Source organism: Marmota marmota, unplaced genomic scaffold (genome assembly GCF_001458135.2).
Source record: "Marmota marmota marmota unplaced genomic scaffold, marMar, whole genome shotgun sequence".
Taxonomy (NCBI): domain Eukaryota; kingdom Metazoa; phylum Chordata; class Mammalia; order Rodentia; family Sciuridae; genus Marmota; species Marmota marmota.
In genome coordinates this window covers 68,338,425-68,361,795 of record NW_026000026.1, presented here as the reverse complement: position 1 = coordinate 68,361,795, position 23,371 = coordinate 68,338,425, and the positions used below count along the sequence as shown (strand labels likewise).

Genomic DNA, 23,371 nt, shown 5'->3' with positions numbered 1-23,371 from the left:
CTAGATGTGTATAAGAGACAGTATATATACACACACATACATACATATACACACACACACACACACACATATATACATACACGTGTGTGTATGTGTGATATATATATGTACATGGCTTTTTTGTTAAACTTGTATTTCCATTAATATAATATAAAACACTAAAGAGTTCCTAATTTTAGTGTATTTAGGCTGTTTGGTAAAGGGTTTATTTCAAATACAAATTAATAATCAACTCAATCCAGTGTAAGAGACTTACCAGTAAGTTCCAGAATTCTAAACAGTGATTCAGTATCCAATTTTTTCATACCCTAAAATGGTAATGTTTCACAACAGAAATTTGGTAACATGTAGGAATCCTACAGTGCCTTTTGCATTATCAAAAAAGACACCACTTTGTTTACCTCTGAGGCACCATTTGTATTGTCTTTAGTGTTTGGGCCCCTTTAAGTACAACTGCAGGGGGCGCCATTCACATAGATTATAGTGTGTATGGTAATAATACGTGGGGTTGGGCAACCTTGAGTAAAGTGTTAATTTTGAGTATAAAGTTTTCTGTATCTAAGTTGATCCTTATATTCTTTTCAGTAACTACTTCAACATTTTCAGTTTCTAGGGAACATACTCCTGCCCTTAATTTCTGCAACTGGTAGAGTCTGCAGAGTTTTGCAATTATTGTGAATCAGCAGAGATCTTCAGCATTTTTTTCATTTATATTTTACTTTTTTGCTATATTTTAATTTGTAGGACTATATTTTTACTTAGGTATTTTATATTAAAGGAACTAGACACAGATATGTCAATAAGAAGAATACACTTCAGAATGAGCTGATGATCCTATTGAGTAATTTGAAAAGCTAAATTATTTAATCCAAGGTTAAGTCTTGACTTTCAACATGATTACCCTCTACACAGTAAACTTGCCTCCCAGTATGTGTGTACTGTGGACTCACCATGGAATAAGTAAGGGCTCATTATGTTTCAACAGAGACCTAGGAATTAGAAAAATTTAAGTTCTTTTTATGGCTGATGCTGAGCTTTTTAAAAAGATGAGTTGACTCCATTGTACCATTCATAGAGCTCTGCTTTCTTCTTAGTCTGTGATTTGGCATTCATGGGCTTACAAGAAAACTCTTTTCAATAATCTCTCCATTAACATAAGGTTTCCCTGTTTAAAAAATACACATGAAGATTGGAGAGGGCTGAGGTCCTGTTTGTAGCCTGTGCCATTGGGTTTGGAATGTAAATTGACAAGTTGCGCTGGTGACTCTTGATTGTAGAGATGCTGAAGATAGTTTCATGAAGGTAATTTTATATTGTGCTTTATTCTGTTTCACCAAACCTTCCAATGCACTGTGAGGGGGAGAATTAGGAATTGTTTGGGGAATTAGGACAGTAGAGAAAATCTATCTGGGTTTAATTTCAGTCCAGCTTCCTCTTGAGCTATGTAGATAATTCAGATAGAAGAAGATATTTGAGCAGAAATCTTAGAATAAATAGCTATTCAAACTCCATTTTAACCTGATACAGTTCTAAAACCTTAGCTATAAATCATATGAAATATGCTGACAAATCCACTATATTTTAAATCCTAAGATTTCTTTTTTTAATAAAATATTTTTAGCTGTAGATGGATACAATACCTTTACTTTGTTTATTTAGTTTTTTTATTTGTTTTAATTAGTTACACGTGACAGTACAATGATCTTGACATATCATACATTTGAATCAGATGGGGTATAATTTCTCAATTTTCTGTGCCTCACACATGCTAGGCAAGTGCTCTACCACTGAGCCACAACCCCAGCCCTAAATTCTAAGATTTCAAAAATAGGAAAATATGCTTCTGTAATATAAATATTTTGTTAAAATAAATGAGTAACCCCCTGATATGAATTTTGCATGTTTGAATGTCCCTCTAGCTGGTCATATGAAGACACAAAGTGCATTCAGATGAATCAGAATGACTGGGGAGCTTGGTAGGATATGCATTGCTTCCTTGGTCCAAGTTTTTCCTTGGTGCTGTTCCTGGGTGGAAAGTCTTTTAAGGCCATATCCTCAGAGCTTAAGTGAAATGGAGGATCAAAATAATTATCTGAATAATTATGCTTAAAAAAAGGCCATGATTTTGTCTGATTCATCTTGGTAATTCAGAATGTTGCTGGAGTGATGTAGGAGTGGGAGGGATTTGCTTGAATTATCTACATAATTCCTGTGCTATACAAGAACAGACTAGTGATAGGAAATCTTACCAGCAAATCCAATTCGAATATACCAGGGGAAAATGAATCAAAAATACTTGGACTGTGTCATCTTTGCTGATCAAGATATATTGCAAGATTCCAACTTTAAACTCCTCTGCTTTGAACTGGAAAACAGATTAATCATTAATCTGAACCCATATCTGTAGAAATTATGATTGCTAAAAATATCGTTTATCAGATCTAAATTTATCTGAAATAGATATTTCTAGAAGTATTTTTCACCCAGAGAAGCCTCAAGAAAGAATACTTCATCTCAGTGATTGAAAAAATAGCAATGATCCTGAAATATCAATTCCATTATTAGAAGTAATGACATGGTATTAATCTAGCTGGCATTATTTGTTAGATGGGTCATATGCATTTCTTTGACCCAACTGAATTATAGCCTTCCCACCCCTGCCAGAGAATTTGTGAACTTCATACACAGTTTTAGGAAAGTATTAAATACGTGATAGAAACAATAAATATTTGGTGTATGCATGCTAGTATCTATTGTTGGAATTTTTATTAGGTTTTAGTGAGTTAATAATGATTAATTTTTGTAAACTAGAAGTAATTTGCAGCCTTAACCTCTCCTTCTAAAGAGCCAGGAAATGGAAACAAATGTAATTTTAGTTTACACAGCAAATTATTTCCCATTATTTATTAAAAGGCTAAAAACCTTTGTGGTTAAGCTGTAAAGTATGGCACTTGCCCCCCCCCCCCCAAAAAAAAAAAGGCTTGTGATTGCTCACCTTTACCAGCTTTCAGAGCCACACTGTGGGTAATATGGTGAGTGCTGCCTGTCTGGGTTTGATCCAGCTGTGGTGCTCAGAACTCACAGCAGCCATAAAAATCCCCTTCTGAATCCAGGAGGAGATTTGCTCCTCATATTGGAACTTTAATGCTCTCACATATTTCTAGTATAATCTGATTCTGTGATCCTCAAAACACAAAGGCAATATACCTGAAAATATTGAATCAAATGAGAAGAGTTAGAAGTAGGATTATATATACCTTGATTCTCATGTCAGTTGAGCAACAAGTGTTGTTTGAACATTGTGTTTTTCTTTGCATTGCAGAAGGTACACACTTGGCCTCTGCCCTCAGCAGATTTATATTTTAGTTGTGGAAGGAAGACAAACATGCATGAGAAACTTAACAAGGCAAGACAATATAATCTCGGGTAGAGTTGGTAAGAATGCAGAAGAATGATTGAGGACAGGCGACTGGAGATAGCAGTGGAAAACTTTTGTTAAGAAGGTACAAATGAAGCTAGAGTCAGAGAAGGCAAGAATATAGCATGCCTGCTACCACTCACTCCTACTCCGTGGCAGGTATTGCTAATCAGCCTTGACACCCATTATTATTATTCACCCTGAATATAATGTCAGAACCCTCAATATAGTGTTCCAGGAAACCATTCACAGTTGATTGGCATTGACACAAAATTTCAAACCTAGAAGTGAACTGTTTGCTCCTTGAGAGCAAGTACCGTGTCTTATGAAGCTTTTTATTCCTTCATTATGGACTTAACACTAGTCCATAACAAAACATTGAGTGAATGCAGAATTAAGAATATTTGAGTAGATTTAGATGAGAGAGTATTCCAGATAAAAGGAATACATTAGAAAGTGATGCTTGCAAAAAATGCTTCCTCTCTGTTCAGGGTCTCTGTGCTGTCAAGGATGGACCTCACAAATTAGACCTAGATGTCAAGATTTGATGTGCTAAGGAGTAGGAAGCCACTGAGCAGTCATCTCAGAAGTTACCCAGTGTTCTCACAGTCTATCAAATTCTTTCAGGTTCTTTGCTTTTTGATTGTGTGTAACAGAAAAGAACATAGATCCTCACTCACATATATTTTCTGATTAAAGATAGAGCTTACTTTATTGCTACCTCTCACTCCCATTGAGGTGGTGGGAAAAAGAAAGTCTCTAACTAGAAAGAACTGGGAACTTCCCAGGAGGAGGCAATAGCACTTTCACTAGGAATCCCTGCAGGTTCAGCATTGTCTGCTTTGCCACAGGGGGTATTGCTGCTGTGCTGGTCACCCAGAGGAGGCACCATGCTCCTTTCAGTGAGGCAGACTGGGTGCAGGCATGTGCTAACCATGGGTGCTCAGCCGCCTGACCCTCTGTGTCTTCCTTTCTAACGGGACATAGTGAGTTGCACTCAATATACAAGCCAGAGATGAGCATCATCATAATGAAACAATTTACAACTTGAGGCCTACAGGCTGTTACTCATGTAGTGAAAGAATTTGGCATTCTTTTCCTACCAAGTGGAAGGAAACTCAAACCTTCATTGACGTATTCTAATGGGACTTTGGAATGGATCCCACATCTGTGAACCAGTGTGGATCTCTGCTTCCATACCTAACCAGGGTCTGGCATATCCCCAGTGATCAATGAATGCCTAAATGTCTCTGGAAGAAGTGAATGAGCCAGTGGCCATGAGTACCAGACAATTCGTTGTTTCTGGCCAGAACCATGTGGCCTAGTTTGGGATTCAAAACCACCAACAGCCTGACCTTTGTTATAATAGCCCAGGAAATGAATAACCACATACTGAGTATAAATTCACTGCTCAAAGCCCCTCTCACTGAGTATTTTAGAAGTGTCAGTGTTCGGAAGGTAAGGGGGAGAGTTATGTGAAATCAAAGCTTCCTACAAACATGGCTCCTGAATTTCATGTCCCCTTCTTGGTTGTGAGAAAGTTCAGAAAGCTAGGTTTGTATGGGCTTCTGAAAGAAGAGTGTCAGCTTAAGGTAGAGTCCCACATTTCATCCAAAATGTTGGCTGTGGAGTGCCATCACACACTAGGTTATTAGTGGTATTTTTTCAGCAGGCGGCAGTTTATCTCTCAGGGTCTCATTGAGGCAATCTTGACAGTAGAGCAAAGTCTGCTCTGGTTTCACAAGATAATGAAATCTTTTTAAATAGAATTATTGCCTTGATAATGCTTTTGAATGTTTTCTAATCTAAGCTTCCCCACCTTCCTTAAAGTGTTAAGATTACCTAGCTGGACGTATCTAAAAACCCTTGATCTTAGACTCTTTGGTTCAGTGTTCATCCTTACCTTCATAGAGTATGACATTAAAATAACTTGAACTTGAGAAGAAGGAAAAGATCCATAAAAAGAGAGGGTAGCCAAAGAAAGAAAGGTCTGTTTGCCTCTTTTAAGGCTGAAATGGGGAACCCAGAGCCATTGATTAGAAAGGAAGGAAGAAGAGCTGAACATTCTGTTGCCAATAAATAAAATATTGAGCCAAAATCTCACCAGTAGGTAATTAGAACAAGAGGGGGATTCATAATGTGCACAGAAGTGTTGGTGTGACTGCCTGGTTCTGGCTGATCACCCCCTGCACTCAGATCACCATCACACACCACTGTCCTTTGATTACTGGGGCAGGTAACAGCCTTCGTGGCTGGACTGAGTTTGATACAAATCCAGCAAGGAAAAGTACTACAGTCCAGTGACTGAACAGAGAGAAATTTACAAAAGTTGTTTTGTTTAAAACAGGTCCAGGCATTTTGAGGACACTTTTATTGGCTAAAAGTTGGTGTGTATATAAGGAGCCTATTCTGAGGGAAGAGTAGAACAGAAGAGAAAACGTTGCTTCTTTGACAGCCCACATTCTGAACTGTCAAGGAAAAGCTATGGTCAGTACTGAGATGGATAAAACTTATTGACTAAGATAAATTTGACCCTAGTAGGGATTTGGTATGAAGTGCTTCCTCTGTAAGGTATTGCTTCATGCCCTTCACTAAGTCATCCTAGTGAAAAAGATCCCAAAGGCTTAGTGGGACCATGATCTCAAAAGTCTGTCCTTATGTACATCTGCCAGGTGGTTGCTGAATCTCAGTATCTGTCAGTGTGCTGTGCAGGTTTGGCAGCACATTTTCAGGCACTTAGCCCAGTGTCTGCTACTTTGTAGGAACTCAGTTACAACTCACGGAAAGGAGGAATACAGTGCAAGGGATTCACCCATGGTTTGAAAGCTTGCACTATCAGGGCAATTCAATTTTATGGTTAAGAACATTAGGATTTGAAAAGATGAATTGTATTAACTAGCCCACCTGTCTTCTGAATAGACCTTCCTAGGATTTGGTGGCTTGGGTTGTATTTATTTATTTATTTAAATGTGCATATGTGTGTGTGTGAGTAGTTGAGACAGGGTTTCGCTAAGTTGCTTAGGGCCTCACTGAGTCACTGAGACTGGCCTCAAACTTGTGATCCTCCTGTCTCAGCCTCCTTAGTTACTGGGATTACAGGCATGAGCCACCATGGTGGTTTTGTTTTGAAAAAAAAAAAAAACTTTTTTGAGGAGATTAAAAGTTTTCTTTGCTCCTCTGACAATTCCAGCCCAAAGTGATGGGACACATTCTTTGATAAGATGCTCATTCTATAGGGTTACAAATTCTCTACCAAATATCTAATACCTCAAAGAAAGTAAGCACTTAGTGAATATTTCTTGGGGTAATTGAGATTATATACATAACCACTTCAGGTAATACAAAATCAGAAGTCATGCTCTTCTATTCTATGAGCTCTTCTCATCTTCATGATTTTAGTTCTTAATTACTTGGATTTGTCTTTTCCAAAGCCTGGATGCTACGAACTAGAACTGACTCTCCGCTTCTTACTGCTCTGTGGAGACTTGGGTCTAGTTGTACATTTTAAAGTGCCCTGGCTTGCATATTTTTTTTTTCTTCTTGATAATAGAATCTTGAATTCTTCTGATTTTGTTGTTGTGGTCTGGGAGCCAAGTCTCCATGTCTTTTCATTTAATCTTAATCTTCATTAAGTAACCCCTCCCGCCTTTTTTTTTTTTTCTGTAAGGACTGCTTTTTAAACTTTATTTTGTTATCTGAGTCTTGGCTATCGATACTCACAATCAATTCAGTCAGAGAGTCAATTAAATTTGTTCCTTGGCCTCATAGAAACAATTCATCTGATAATTAATGTGAGTTTTTACTGAGCTGTTCTTTTGCTGTTTAGACAAAGCTGAAGGGATACCACATCTTTGAGGCTGAATAGACCACTCTGTATATAATCTGAGGATCAAATATGGTGTGCTTCATTGCTTGCTATTTGATATCTTTGTGATGTGAGTTACTAATAATTGGCTTCTTACTCCATCTACATCATTCCATTAGTCTGTCTCTAGAACTGTCTGGATTTCTAATATATTCATTTAAAGTTTCCAAATGGAATCAGGTTAAATTTATTTTTCTTTATGAATTTACCATTCTTAGTAGTTATTCACTGCATCTCTGCTCTAATAAGTGTTTATTTTCTTCCTTTTCCAATTAGGATCACTTTATATTTTTATGCAGTGTATGGTTTGTGTCTCTGCACATCATTCATAAAAATGAGATTTTAATTCTCTTCACTAAGCTATTTGTTTTTAAATTGATTAGAATTTTGAAAAAGCAAAGTTATAGTGAACATGATTCCAAATGTATTTGATGACAGATAGATACATGGAGTTAGATCATCTATTGGTAGCTCATCTGAGGAGGAGCTGTTTGAGAGTTCATTTGGGGGTCATATTAAAACAATTTGGTTTCTCAGCAAATGCCTTGTATAATTAGCTGCAGTGATTGCTAGATATTTGTATTTGCTGAACATTTCCTTCCAGGGAATACTGAAAATAGACAAAACTGTGATTACCATTATTGCTTGGGTTTAATTAGATCCAAAGTCTTAATGTAGCCACACCAAGGTTGCTGCTCTCAGACTAGTCTTTCCTCAGAAGCAATGCAGCTCTTGAACACTGGCGAGCATATTCTCTGTGTCCTTAAATGTGACTTTTTTTTTTTTTTAAGGTTTAGTCATATTTGAAGGGTGGCTATTGGAAACAGGCAAGAGAACAACAGATAATTTGGAGAAAATTACACTTGACAGTAGGTATCAGAAATCTCTCTACATTTTATCACAAGAGCCCTAAAAGGAGACGCTTAGCACCTACTTGGGGGGATGGATAATAGGCCTCAGCTTTCCAGGGGCCTCCTGGTGACACTCCAAGTGGCTCTGGGGAAACCATAGTATAGATCACTTCTGACAGACAATCTTTGAGAAGAGGGGCTGAGTTTGTCTTCTGTCTTCTCTGTTTCTTGGTTTTGTGACCTTGGGCCAGTGCTCGCACTCTCTCTTTCCCATGGTATTCTCATCTGTGGAATGGTGAGGAGGATGAGCAAAGATCCACTTTGGTGTCTGATCCTATCACCAGCACTTTACATATATTGGTTCATTTCATCCTTGCAATAAAACTGTGAGGATTAAATTAGTGCACCAGGAAAGCATGACTAAAATTTTAAAAACCAAACATTATAGGCTGGGCGTGTATAGCTCAGTGGTACAATATGTGCTTAGTGGTTCATCCCAGTACCCCTGGCAGGGGAAGCCAACCCCTCCCCCATCTTTATAATGGATTCTATGATGCTTTTTTACAGAGAACTTCTGGTCCCCAAATATACATATTATGCTTGTGTGGGTTCCAACAACCCACATGTATTGCACATAGTTCTCTTCTTTGGGGGAAGTATAATTTTGATGTTTGGTTTACAATGGAAGAAAGACTGAGGGGGAAAAAAGTAAGTATGAGGTTGAAGTCTTGTTGAAGACAGCATTTGGATGAAGGTCTCTAGTTTCCAGTGCCATCTTTTTCATGGTAATAAGAATACAGATGATTCCTTTTCCAGGGCACTTCCCCCTCTTAATTTGGTGTTCTTTTTGCAGTTACTTTCACGACTCCTGAAGCATGTACTTCTTCACTGACTCCTAGCCCTGAAACACCCTGTCTCTCTGGGTTAGGGGCTCCTCCCTTTGTTCTTTTGTGCTTCCTATGCGTGAAGGAGCCCTCATCTGAGAGAAGCCTTTGCACAATCCAACTTGGCTCCGTCAGTGGGGTTGAAAACTCAGGTGGTGTACAGGGCAGTAACACATTCATTCTCACCTTATCCAATTTCTCTTGTAGTATTAGTTTTTTTGCTAGTTTTTCCAAAGAACAGGTTACAGGAAGCCTTTTAGTCGCTTCTTTATGACCTGAACATTTGTAGCATGCTGATAGAGATCTGGATATATTTTTCCTTTTTTTTTTTTAAAGGTCAAACTTCTTATAAGAAAAGATATATCCTCCTGCAATAGAAATCACTTTCCCTCCAAAGTTAGTGGTCTGTTATGATGCTATTTGCTGCTGAAGAGATATCAGTCTTTAAATGACCAGGACAGTGCATGACAAGCATTGAACTGTGAAATGACTTTAGCTGAATGTTGAGGACTTTGTAACTGCCAGGACAAGAGAGTACATTAATGGAAAGAGTGAGTAGTTTCTCTTGGAATGAGCATTTGTGGAGAAAATGCAGGCTTTTCTGGAAAGCTCAGTTTTGCACATGTCAAAAAAAAAAATGCTTTGGAACTTCTTTAGACTCTTCAAAAGCAACTGACTGTGTTATCCCATCCAGACCATGGAAAATTCCAAATCCTATGTATAGATAAGTAAGGATGATCCCACTAACTTTTGACTGAAGGCTTTAACAAAAGAAATGGGATTTTTAAAGTAATCCATGCTGGTGAAAATTTTTCCACAAGATTTTAATGGTTAACAGTAATTTTTGGACAGGAAGAAAGAAAGCATTCTTGGTGACTAGAAATCAGGCTTATAATAGTTATCTGAAGGTGAAACCTGGGGTAGCATATGTAAAATTATTCAAACTAGCTAATAAAGGCAAGTCTGGATGTTTCCTATTAACCTTGGAATGTGTTGGAAAAAGTCCTGCTATCCAGATGTCCAGTATTGGAAAGCATAGCAAGAGCATTACTCTCATTTGTGGTAGAGAATACTGTTCTAAAATTCACAATTGTGGTTTAGTGTGCTGGGGCGTAAAATAAAATTAATATTTAAGCATCCTTCCTCTTTTTTTCTTCTTAATGTACCTTAAAATTAGGGGAAACAGCACAAGATGTAATGTTTCTTATTTCTTGGTTGCAACTGAAAACCAATTTATATAACGGAATAGGTGGTCCAGACTTAGAACAGAGATGTGTTAAGTAAATATTTACTTGAGAGGTAAAAGATTTTATTAACATATTTGTTGGGGTCATGGGGTAAGGAAAAGCTTATGCTATGCATTTATTAAGTGCCTGAGAGGCCTTTTTGCTGCAAGTTGATAAAGACTATTTTTCCTTTCTTTTGTTTTTTATTTTTTTTATTTTTTTTTTTTTTGCTGAAAAGAGCAAATACCTTCTATTATGGCCTCTACTTTCTTATTGTTCATTCAAACTACATAATCTCAAACCAGTTTTATAAAGCTCCTTTATTTTTTTCCTCTTTGTTTGGAAAGTCTTCTTAGATATTACTTAGGAGATTTGTTTCCAAGCTTTATTCTTGTACTATTTCTCCTGGTTTACTTTGGGCTGTTATCAGCTATTTGAACTTTGTTTTGTCTTCATTACTGAAGAGAAAAATAGCCCATTAAAAATCAAGATTTGAAATGTTGAACTTACTTCCTTGAGTTCAGTCCACAGTTTGGCTCTGATTTCTGTACCAGGCTGACCTCCAGTCCAGGGGAGGGTGCCTTGGCAGAAATCTGAGAATTCCTCGACTGGAGACTCCCTTTTTTGGATTTTTGGAGTCTTTAGGTGGATTGCTTTGTGCTGAGCATGTTCCTATTGGACAGGAGCGAAGCTGAGATGAGAGGAGGAGTTTGCGCAACCTAAATATTTGCAGTTGACCTCAGAGTTCACCCTGCTTAAATAAGCCAGCGGCTGCCGCCCCTGGCCTTGAATCACACACCATCAAAGCCCAGAAAACTCACATAAGGAACGGTTTTAAATAGCGGTGAAGAAGAAAAGTCGGGTACTGTTGTCAACCTTTTGTGGCTTGCCCCTGACTTGATTTGTTGCTCCCCTTGCAAGTCTTTGCTGTTATTCTTAGAAATCAAATTTTAAAAGACTCAGCAGCCAAACAAACAGAATATTCTATCGTGGAACAGAGTGACTGTGGAAGCTCTTTGTGCTGAGGATTAATTTCACATGTAAACACTTTCATTTTGTTGCCAGTGAGGAGATTTTCATTTCCTTTCTCTGCCTCGTTGAACTCTAGAAATAAAATTCCACAGCTGTCAGTTCCCACATATTCCTCAGCGTCCTCTCAAGGTGGCTTCACAATGAGCAGAGTGAATTTAGAGGATTCCACGATTAAAGTCTACGCAGCTTGTTTCAGACACCACAACTCACAAAGCAAAGAATTAATCTTTGGCCTGCCTGACATGTGAAGTTGAACAGTAACATAATCTACTGCCCAGTGTGAATAAAATGTGAACATTCCCTGGGTTCATCCTGGGGATATGCACCCAAAGCGAAGCTAATGCCAATGGGTTTAATCAACTTGGGAGCTCTTATTGTCTTCCTTATGAAATATAGTACCCTCCTCCCCCCGCCCTACACTATTGCTACATGTGAAGGACTTGTTAGACCAGGCCACTCTCTCAGGAAACCCTGAAAGTGTCAGCAAGGTAATGCAACACAGTCACAAAGGCCCTCCTTTCTTTCTAGCAGGAGCACATTTCTGGTTATTGAGCACAAGAGTCAGGTGTTCATTCGTGACTCTGTAATTACCCATTGTTACCACAGCCAACTCCTGTGTCTGTGTTTGTTTAAATGAGGTCAGTGCATATTTCATTTAGTGTCCAAGCAAGAATGTTTGCCAATTTAGGCACTAATGCTTTTATTCTGCTTTCTAGGGTGTGCAGAGATTACACACATCATCTGAATGGCCCCGTGTTCTGTGTACTTACCTTTTGTCTTCCAGTAGCAATGGTTTCCCCCACTGTGTGCTTCTCTTGAAGAACATTTGCTAGGCTAGGTGGATCTCTAAGATTAGGTCTCCAGAGAGACAGCACAGTGCATCATCTTTTGGCACCATCTGACCTTTGATGTAATGTTGTTCAGAAAAAAATGATCCTTGCAGTTCATTTATGGTTTCGGTTTACGTTCTGCCCTCACATGACCAGCAATACTTGGGAGCTAAGTGGCTTTTCAAGAAGATTCTTAATAGTGTTACTTCAAAGGGTGTTTGCAGAAATGAAGTACATGTATAGGTACATATATTCTTTAAATGACAGGTTTCACAACCTCTTGGCCAGTTATGCAGAACAGAACATGTACATATGTGGGTACACAGTGTTTAATTGGCTGAGAGATTATGAAATACACTCCTTTATTACACAGAGAATTAATTATGCAGGTTGGACACCTGCTGCCCTTAGCTGCTTTCTTAATTGCAGGGGATACACCTATCCTTGTTAAGTCTAAAGGGGCCATGTGTGCACATTCTTTACATTCACAGGACCCCATCAAGGACAAAAAATAATATTATGATGATGATCTTGAGCAACAAAATTATGCATCATATCTTTATGTCAGATTTCTTTGAAGGTGTGTTAACCAATTAAGTAAGCAGCATATATGTATATGGTATATTTTTTATCTGAAGAAAGATATCACCCTGCCTTTGAGGGTCATTAACACAGGACAGTGAAAAGAAAGATTGGTAAAGATGGTAAATAAATAGGAGTGAATTTTAAATTTAGAAAGAGATAATAGATATAATTTGAATTTTACAAATGGTATAACAGAATCGGTAGGAAACATCAAAGCACTTTTAGATCAATTCTGTATGTGAACAGTGCTGTTAGAAAATACACAGCAAGTTTTGAAACAAAGAGCATAAAGAATTTAAGCAGTAATATACTTACACATGTTTTTTTAGAACCTGGAAGAGAGGTCTCTGGTTTCCCCTACATTTTATCTTTCTAATTTGGAGTGCTAGTTGTCAGCTATAGTTCATATCAAATAACGATTGCTAACAAAATAGTTGCCTTATAGGCTTCAAAAATGAAGTAATTTCATTTTGCACTGTCCAGAGAGTAAAATAAGCCTCAAGAGAAAGAGCATTTTATATACAACTTGTATGCTATGATGGAGTCTCAACCTGCAAACACATTTAAAAGAATCAGTAAGAAATAGTGCATTTTCACACAAGCCATATTTAAATATATAGTAGGTTTAAATGTATGACATGCACATGAAAGCAACATATTTATCATGACTAGTGAATTTAATTCAATGGGTTCTTCACATTGTTCTGTTATTTTTAAAACTAATCATTGGTGAGATAAAAGTACCATTGTAGAAAAATAAGTATTAACTAATAGATCCAGTGAAAAGTATAAACATATTTTCCCAGAATTCAAGAAAAACCTTTACATAGTCTCCAAGTGGAAATAAAAATTTCCTATTCCTCTATATTTACATAAATCTTCATATTTTCTTAGTTATTGAGGGTATGGCTTCATTCCCTATCTAACTTGTAAAAGAATAGTGTTCTAGAGAGTTTTGAGGATTTTACTTGTGCAAGAGCAAACAGTTTATTTTATACCTGGAAGATAGTTTTAAAAGATTGTATACTTGTGAAGATTAAGGCAAACTTTGGTTTAATAAAACAAAACAAAACAAAACAAAAATCTAAGGTATTTTCATGTGTTTTACCCAGAACCTTTGATTTCTGAGATGCAAACCACTTGCAACAAGAGAGAAGTCATTGAAATATTAAAAAAGAAAAAGTTAGTTTAGTTGGTCTTCATGAAAAACACCAACTTGACTCCAGAACAGTGAGTGAATGGGACACAGTATAAGCCCCAAGGTCATCCTTGGAGCATCAATTGACTGACACCAAGAAGAGTAAGCAACTTTCCAATCCAGCAAGGACAGAAGGACAGGGAATTTATCTCTGTTTTCTGACCTTCAAATTGTCAGCATTCAAAATCCTTGGTCACAGGGCCATTGTCAGCTCTGAGTCTTCTGAATGAGTAAGAAAGGTTGTGGATAGCCATCTTACATGGTGTTCCCTCCCTGTGTCTATACCTCATTCTCTTCTTGGAAGGATAGCAGTCACTTTGGATCTCAGCACACACTGAGAACATCTTTTTAATTTATCTCTGTAAAGCTCCTCTCTCCAAAAACATTCAGATTCTGAGGTACTGGTAGTTAGGACTTCAGCATATGAATTTGAGGGGATACATAACACACACTTTTAAGATTATCTTTGCATGGGTTGGTCACCCCTCCTTGCCCCACTCCCAGAATTGAGCTTCTGGAGAGCAGGAACTCTATTTCTCTTCTAATCCCCAGAAGTTACCACAGTGTCCGGCACATTACAGCTATTTCATGAGCTCTTGGTGAATGAGTGCATGGAGATTGGTAAGAAATTTGGAGTTGAAAAGTGGCACGGTGTTCCTCACTGCCAGTGGTAGAGCCTGAGTAGTAGACTAGATAATATTCACATGGGAAGATGAGGCAGAGAAAACACAGTGCACTCCAATCAAGACACTTAAATGGAACACGAGTGCTTGTTGCTGGTGACCTCCTATTCTCTGTGTCCAGCACTGAGAGTGAAATGACAGTTGAAGCTCTCGTGCAATCCCAAAGGTCAGGTCTGAGTCATTTGAGAGCAAGGAGAGTGATTGTCAATAGATATTTTTTCCTTAACTTCTTCATTTTAGGATCTCAAAATACCACAGGTTTAAGAAAGAATAATAATAAATAATAGGTAGTATTTATTTCCATTGCCTACCGCCTTTTCCCCAAAGCAGCTGCATTTAAAGGACAGAGAGAAAATGAGAAAAAGAAATTTAAATAGACCCTTCAGATACTCTATCTAGGGATCTGTACATTCTTAGAGACCAGCCAAGCAGGTTTTAGGGATGTATCTGAGACTCCTCTGTCTGCCATTTTTGGCTTAAGGTCCTGACTTTGAAAGAGATTAGAAGACTTTACCTCAAGGCCAAAATGACATTTTTTTTTCCTGTAGTATACAATGATTATTTTATGATTCAAATACTAAACAATGCCTCATTAGAAATGTCTTTGGTATATTTGTGACCAAATAAATACATTGCAAAAGAAGGAATACATCTGAAGCAAGTAGGAAATTTTCTTTAGTTGTGGGTTTTGCTATCAAGTACTAAATATTCCCAAGTTCAATGGTAAAAGTCATTGGCCATTTTTCTTAAGAAAAGGAGATTCCTTTGGAAAATATATTATTAGAATAAGTGTAATAATTTCTGAAAGGCAAGTTATTTTGACCTAAAATTAGACTTGAGTTACTGATGCTTTGAAACTAGAAGTTAAATCAAAAGCATGGTAATTTTGTTAAATTGGTATCTCAGAGAAGCACAAGAAAGAGAAATGACAACATTTACTTGACTTTACATCTCATTGCTTCCATATACTTACTTTTACATGAACTTTTGTCAACATTTTTTGGTTTCTAAGGAAACACTAATATTATAATATTTTTAAATCATGTTTCTTAAAGGGGTAGTGTTGGAAAATGATAATTTTATACTCATTTACATTAATTAAACTCAAAATTTGGGGTATCCTAAAGTTAAACTAGAATTCTATGTGTTATGACTTTGGTATATGCCTTGAAAAAATGTGTGCGTATCTTTTATTGTAATTTTGTTGTCATTACCCATTCTGGGCTCAAGAGAATGTCAGGAGTGGTTGCATGTCCCAAACAAGGCAGATGGTGTAATATTTCAAGAAGGAGCTGGGCAGAGGAGGGGAAATCTGTGGAAGAGGAAGGTAGATTAGGTTTGAGGGAACCACTTGGCTCAGACAGTAGACCTGGTACAAAGTAAGAAAATAGCATCAGTTCTTGCAGGATGAGCTCTCAAGTATGTAACACTCAATGTGGGTGGTGACCGTGGACTGGTGTAATTTTGAGGTAGAGGTGGTAGGCGATTTGCATTCTTGGGTAATGTGAGGGCAGCATGATAGTGGAAAGAAGAGGGCTTTGAATCTAGAAACCTAGTATGAGTTACATTCCTACCCTACACGGTCTGTGTTGCTTTGGGTAAGTTGGTTGACCTTTTTGGGTTTCAGTTTCCTCATCTGTATAATGATATTAAGACCAACTCACAGGCTTATCATCAGGATAATTATATAATGTATGCAAAATTGCTCAGTAAGCTGGGATGTGCATTAAACATTACTGGTGAAGAGTGAAGATAGTTGCTATTATATTATCCAAAAGAGTGAATGCAGTTAACCATCCATATTTCCTACCCCAGACCTCCTCTGAACCAAATCGATCCGCTGGGACCTACAAAATATTACATTCAGCGCAATGATTAGTGCTTTTAAAACCCAAACTGACATCTAAATCCACTTGTTCATCTATTAATGAGGTGTGATTTTTAATTGTTATTTATTAAATGTGGGACTTATTTATAAAACTTAGAGAATCAGATCTGGAGGGAATGTTACCTAATTTCATCCCTCTTTTCCAGCAGGGCTGTAATCAAATGTGAATTAGCCCTGACAGATGGTTGTTGGATTCTGTTCCTAAAATTTTTAAAGAAGATTTCACAGTTTTCTTCTAAATTCTTTTAGTAATTGAACAATTCTTGTGCCAAGTTCTTTCTTATAGCTGACCTAAATCTGTAGTTGTAATTTTAAGTCCTTTCCCCCACTCCTGTCTTTACTGGAGATGGAGAACAGCTGGTCAGCAGCTTTATGCTAATAACTCTTTGTATATTTAAAGAAGAGTTACTCAGTTTGCTTCCCTCTCTCCACCTCCTCCTACCCTCCAGAATCCATCCCCTAGTATTCTCTGAATCATTCATGACAATGCTGCCCAACTCCCTACCCCTCTCTCAGATGCTTGGCTGTTTCATCCAGCTGGAAAAAATGTGTTGTTAGTGGCCACATGGCCCTGGAGACAATCAGGAAAGCTCCTGCCCACTACTTTGTGCATAATCTTTACCCTAATAAGAAATAATTAGAATAACTCTTGACAGTGTTTGATGGGTACCTGAAAGACACATTTATGTCATAAACATGGACCTTTGCAAGGATACTTACACACAGGTTGCTTTGCAAGTTAGGACTCCCTGGTGACTTGGTGCACCTGACATGCCATTGAGCTACTACTTTGCTTGCTAAAGATAACATTGATTGATATCTCTGCTCCATTGGACTTGATCTTAGAAGACATTTAGCTAACACTCCTGAGTATAGTGTACATTCAGAAGCACACTAACAACTGGAAAGAGTTAAAGGGTTTCTCCAGCACTCTTAAGTTGCAAATGGGGGAAATAAGTGACCATTGAGAATTGAGCTCATTAAACTGATCCCAGGTGATTTCAGGTGCTTTTAATCTGAACATGTGTATTTTTGTGTCTCTATAGGTTTACTACCCAGAACTCTTTGTCTGGGTCAGTCAAGAACCATTTCCAGGCAAGGAAATGGAGGGAAGGCTTCCTAAGGTAAGATCCTGATCTACCATTTTTGACGGGTACCTGACAGACACATTTATGTGAACACTACTTTCAATTTAGTGGTATTTGGGGAAAAATGTTATTTCTTTTTCATTTTAATATCCATTATATGCTACTGTAATGGTCCATTAGCATGATACTGTGATGACCTTGGAAAGAATATATATTTTTGAAAACATAATGTAAAGTCCTATGACTCTTATAGTTCATTTTATCTTCCTTTCTTGCCAAACAAGTAAAAACTATATTTTTATGTAAGAATCATGGAATCAATTTATCACATGTGCATTTTACAGATTCCTTGTTGGACAAACTCAAATATGATAAACCTAAAAACTAAAAGAGGTGGTTAGGAATGGGGGATTTTTTTTAGTTGTAGATGAATATAATACCTTTATTTTATTAATTTATTATTTATGTGGTGCTGAAGATTGAACCCACTGCCTCCTATGTGCTAGGCAAGTACTCTACCACTGAGCTACAACTGAAGTCCCGAGGATTTCTTAAAAGTGTGAAATGATGACCTTTTCTTCTGCTAATAATTCCTGATGTCTGATAAGATTCCCTATGAAACAAAGTGGGAAGAACATAAAAACTGTTTTATTCATTTTCCTAATTTGTAAGTTGAAAAAAACATTTTATATTAATATGGTTTTGTTGCTTTGACATCTTAGTGTGACAATTCTCTGCTTTAAGAAAATTTTTAAAAATTTATATTTCAGCACCATTTTGAGACAAACAAAAATTTATCAGTTTTTACTATAGATACCTTTAGACTTTGCCTTTTAAGATAAATATCAACTTGACCTCAGGGAGGAGGAGGATTGTACATTTTATCACTGACACTGATTTTTCAATGAATAAAGAAAAAGTCTGTTGGAAATAAAATTTATATTCAAAAGTTTTATATGTGTCATTGACTAATGGTAAAGTCTTCCCCCAGAAAACACTGGTATTTCAATGTTTAAGAAACTTTTCTTTACTCTAAAAGGTTTTAATAGTTGCAGAAGTTGAAGAGATTGTGTCAACTGGAAGTTCACACTGAAAGAAAACAATCCTAAATCATTTTTAATCTTTCAGGGAATTTCTTAAGGTCAAGGTTGAAGTCATTGGCTGAAAAGTAGAGGAACAAAACAGCTTAGGCCCTGCCTGATCTTCAAGGTCTTTCAGGATTCAGGCCATAAGCAGTCAGACAAAAATACTCATCTCTTCCTTCATCATCCCACACATAATGGTCCCTAAGACTGAAGGATTTGACTATTCAGAAAGGCTGGGAATGGGGTAGGAAAAGGATTCGTTCAGTGTCCCCCACAGACCTGCTCTTCTAGAGTTGAAGAAAGCTAAATACTAGAGCTCTCTCCACCTACAGCAGCAGCACAACACTAGACTGTGTGTGTGTGTGTGTGTGTGTGTGTGTGTCTGGGAACCAAACCCAGGGTGCTCTGCCACTGAGCTACACTCCAGCCCTTTGAAACATATATACTTTTCCCCTAGACATTTTTATTGAGCCAGATCAGGGCATAATTCCCTTGAGGCAGTTTAGGGTGAAACAGAAATACAAGCATAGCCTTTTCCTTAACTCTTGCTTCCTTAGGCATCCGAAATTCTTCTCTTTGATACTGGTGACATCAACCAGATGGGTAAGAGCAGGTGAAGCTCCTCAGTGAGGTCAGCAGTGTCACCCTTAACTCTTTGGAAAGCCATCAGGGATCAGATCTTGCACACACTGAAGCATGCATGCTTTAGGGGGTGGGCACAATGGATTGCAAGATCCACACCTCTGCCATTTTAAGTTGCCTCCTCTCTAAATAAATGAGTAATATTTTAAGCATACACTATTTTTCTTTCTCTGGCAGTTTTGTTTTGACAAAGCACATCTTTGCATAATTGTAAGAAAAATAATCTTGATTTACTTGGTCCAAAGCACATTATTGAGTAACTGGGGGCTAATCTTCTAGTAATCATCAGAAGGGAGGGCCACCTACCAGAGATATATCAGCTGTAGTGACATCCAGGAGAGTAGGTCTGTGGGGGACACTGGACACCTCCCATTCCCCACCCTACTCTCAGCCTTTTTTTTAAATATTAATCCCTCAGTCTTTAGGGACCATTTTATGTGGGATAATGGAGGAAGAGATGATTATTATTTTTCTGAATGCTTATAAGGCCTGACATCTGGAAAAACAAGATGTCTCTGTGTCTGTTCTTTCCTCTTCAAGAGGCCTCCTTCCCTAGTTGTTGAATCCTAAAACTCCTTTAGTGTAACAGAAAGACTATTCTTTAAAACAGAATGGGTGGGGGATAAATGGGAGGCAGACTAAAATCTAGTAAGTCCAGGGTTCTAAAGGGAAAATGCACAGAACTGTGCCCACCCCCCATCAGGACCTCCTCTCCTTGCAGCCATGTTAGTCTGTGGGCCCTCAGGGTTGGTCCTTCAACAGCCACCTCCATGCACAACCTACCACAGTGGGCTTGCTGGTGCCCCATTACTTGGGTGTCTGTCTCCCATTGAGCAAGTTAATTATGAGCAGGTTGGGCAGGGAATGTTTTTGTTTCTGTTTTGATCTCTGTGGGCTTAGAATCTAATAGAGCGCTCAAGCACTCACAACATGAATAATGAATGAAAAAATGCGTGTGTATTTTTAGGACCTCAAAAGGAAGGGGGGGAAAAGTAAAAATGTTAAATACTCTGTTTATTTATTTATTTATTTATTAAAGAAGTACCTCTTTCCAAATTACCAGGTTTTCCATTTCATTTTCTTGTGTATTTTTCATGGAGGTAAAAGGGTACTAAGACTGAAACTTGTGTTCAGAATGCAGTTGTTCAGTAACATAATTTTTATGAACTTTTGATTTCCCTTCCTTGCTGGACTGTTGACAACTAACAGCTATTGAATTCTTTGTTTATCCAAAACCTAAGTTTGTCATGTCCTGACTATGCTAACTGATTGACTGAGGGGGAGGTAGTGGGCGTGACATTATTTTAAAAACACCAGCAGATTTCTTTTTTTTTTCTTTTAATTTTTGGATTGAAATTATTTTCACAACTACAAGGAGCAGACCAATATTATAGCAATTTTTTTTCTTAATCCTTAATAATGTGTGAGTGATTAAATATATTTTAATTTAATTTTCTGGGTTTTCCCATTGGTAGATACCCAAACAACCTCTGAAATCACAACTTAAGCCCTGAAGCATTAAAGTATATATTATGTGGATTTTATATACATCCTACAAATGTTATATGCTTTCAAAGTCTGAGGTATTTAAGCAAAATTTAGGCACACCAGTTGTTTCATATGCAAAACCTGTTCAGTAAATAAGACTTCTTAAAGTTCAATTATCTGCTGCATTTTGTTCAAACTGAGGTTGCTGGAAATGTTTATTCAGTTTTGTGTTGTTTAGAAGAAGTTCTCAACTTCTGAATTCTTAAAAATAAATTCAGATGTGATAATTTAAAGATCACCAAATAAGAATATCACTTTAGTCCAAGTCCTTATATCTAATCAAATTCATTTTTATTAAAACTGTCCTGTTAGTACCTGTGACCTGAGCAAAAAGCAAAAAGAGAGAAAAACCAGATCCTTTAACAGATCTTTTAAAACCACAAGGGAAATTTTTTTTTTCCAAGAAAACTCCAGCAATTAATGGCTTAACTAAAAGAGAGTCTGTTGTCAATCTTCAAGCTTTAGTATATTCATAACTGAACAGGGCATATAGTCCCTGTGTGGTTAGTTAAGACTTCTGTATTGCTTGGGTACTGCTCTCTTGCTGCCTGGTTGGGATGGAGGGCTGCTCTCTACTGCTGGCCCCTTCAGTGTGTCAGCAGAAGCTCTATGGTGGATGACCATCAGTCACACTGAGGTTGGATCATTGTAAGTCAGAAACACAAAACTTTGCTCATCAGGTTTAGAAGAGCCCCAGTAAACCCAGACCAACTGAATCATGCACTCATCTGGCCTTGTTTTCCCACTATCCTCCTCTTTCCTACAGCCACAGTTCAGGTTCCCCTCACATTATTTCCTTACCAAACGCTTCCATTCTTGGTGCCCACTTCTGGTTCTGACCATTAGGACCCACATGGAATGTACTAACTGCTTATAGAATAAACCACACATAGAAAAGATTTATGCCAGTTGTTTTAAAATATTTTTGTTATATATTAGAAAGCTGATTATTACTCCTCACCACACCACCTGCTGCACTTTAAAAAAAAAAAATTACCTATGAACACTCCTATGAGCACCTCTCATCCAGCCTGACGTTGGGTCGTATCTGACACTACCAAATATCCCCAGAAATCTGACTCTCAGGAATGCTGCCTTACACATGGCTGGCCACCACCATTAGAGAACCACTTGATTGTACTGAAGCAAAGGCGGTTAGTGTTTAATTGCTTCATGCCCCCACAGACCTAATATTTACATTTGGGTGAACTGTGTTTAATATGTAAACCGTTTGCAGAATAGCAGGAGTTCAAGGATAAAAAGTGGGTAGGAAGGCTGGGGATGTAGCTCAGTGTGGATCCCTTGCCTACGATGTGTGAGGCCCTGAGTAGGTAGGAGAAGCAGAATTAGAAAAAAAAAATGGTTTCAGAAGCATGACTGTTTGTCTTTTTTCTCTCTGTGTGTGTCTGTCTGCATCCACCTGCTTTATAGGGAAGACTTCCCGTCCCAAAGGAAGTGAACCGCAAGAAGATCAATGAGACCACCGCTGCCTCCCTGACTCCACTGGGCAGCGATGAACTCCGCTTCCCAAGTATCAGTTACCTCCACTCTTTTTAATCGTAACACCTCCATTTGTATTACATATGGTGTATGGGTATTGATGAGGTCATGGTATCATATATGGGATTTTTTTCTGTGTAAATCATCAAGTATACGAAGAAACTATGGGACTCTGAGCCTTGCTTTAGAGAATTTACAGTGGACAAATAGGTATCATCAAACCAGTTTTTAATCATTCTGACTCAAGTGAAAATGCTCAGAATTTCACACTGTGAATCCACGTTTACAATCCCCCTACAGGTGGGCCTTCAGGCCTGGTTCGCTACAACAGTGTCTTCCACAACTCAAACTCCCACTGCTCTCACACAACTGGTCCACTCCTGCCTTTTCACTCACACAGCTTCCGACTGCTTCTTGCAGAGGCTGAGAGTCCCCATTTTTTTTTTCATTTAGATGTAACAAGCCTAGTAGTTTATGTTCATCAATTGTCTGTATATCTCTATATTTTATCCATGTACTCTTTTGATGTATAGAAGTAGTTTGAAACTCATTGTTTCCTTGTGGTAAGTGACCGAGATGCTGCCACAGGACCTGAGACACTGATGAATGGTGCTATTTTGGACTTTCAACATGCTCCTTGGCGAGGTAGCTCTGATGGAGTTATTTTTTATTTCCATGTTCTAAGAAGGTGTTGGTACTCTGTTTCCCTGAATGTTGTTCTCTAGACTGGATTGACTTGTTTTCCTTGTGTCTTCAGTGTGGCTTTCTTCCTCAGTGTTGTAGGTTGAGCGAATGCTACCAAGAGTGTGAGAGACTGTCTCAATGGCTGGCACTCATGGATATGCAGTCATGGTAGTGGGAGCAATCACAAAACTGTAATTTACTTACCAAATCTCTTCCAATCCGTAGCCTCGCCTGCCTGACTTACAGAAAGAAAAGCAATAACTTTACAGGCATTTTGAGATGTCTCTTTGGATTCTTTCTTTTTGACCAGATAATTTTTGCGGGGTGGGTGAGGGATGGGGGTGGGCGGGAATGGGATGGGGGG

The 23,371-nt window shown here is 37.9% G+C and overlaps 1 protein-coding gene and 1 long non-coding RNA gene across 3 annotated transcripts in view; one reads left to right on the top strand and one right to left on the bottom strand.

Moving 5' to 3' along the window:
- The window catches only part of LOC107141038 (neuronal regeneration related protein), a 26,431-nt gene extending 3,943 nt beyond the window's left edge, over window positions 1-22,488 (top strand). For both annotated transcript variants that reach the window (XM_048811580.1, XM_015484291.2), the window contains 2 exons: window positions 17,507-17,584; window positions 22,255-22,488. In XM_048811580.1, coding sequence (XP_048667537.1) covers window positions 17,507-17,584; window positions 22,255-22,380 — 204 coding nt within the window. In that variant the 3' untranslated portion in view covers window positions 22,381-22,488. The remainder of the gene's footprint in view (window positions 1-17,506; window positions 17,585-22,254) is intronic.
- The window catches only part of LOC125619086, an 11,036-nt gene continuing 3,152 nt past the window's right edge, over window positions 15,488-23,371 (bottom strand). The window contains exon 3 of the long non-coding RNA XR_007350580.1: window positions 15,488-15,620. This is a non-coding gene — a long non-coding RNA (uncharacterized LOC125619086). The remainder of the gene's footprint in view (window positions 15,621-23,371) is intronic.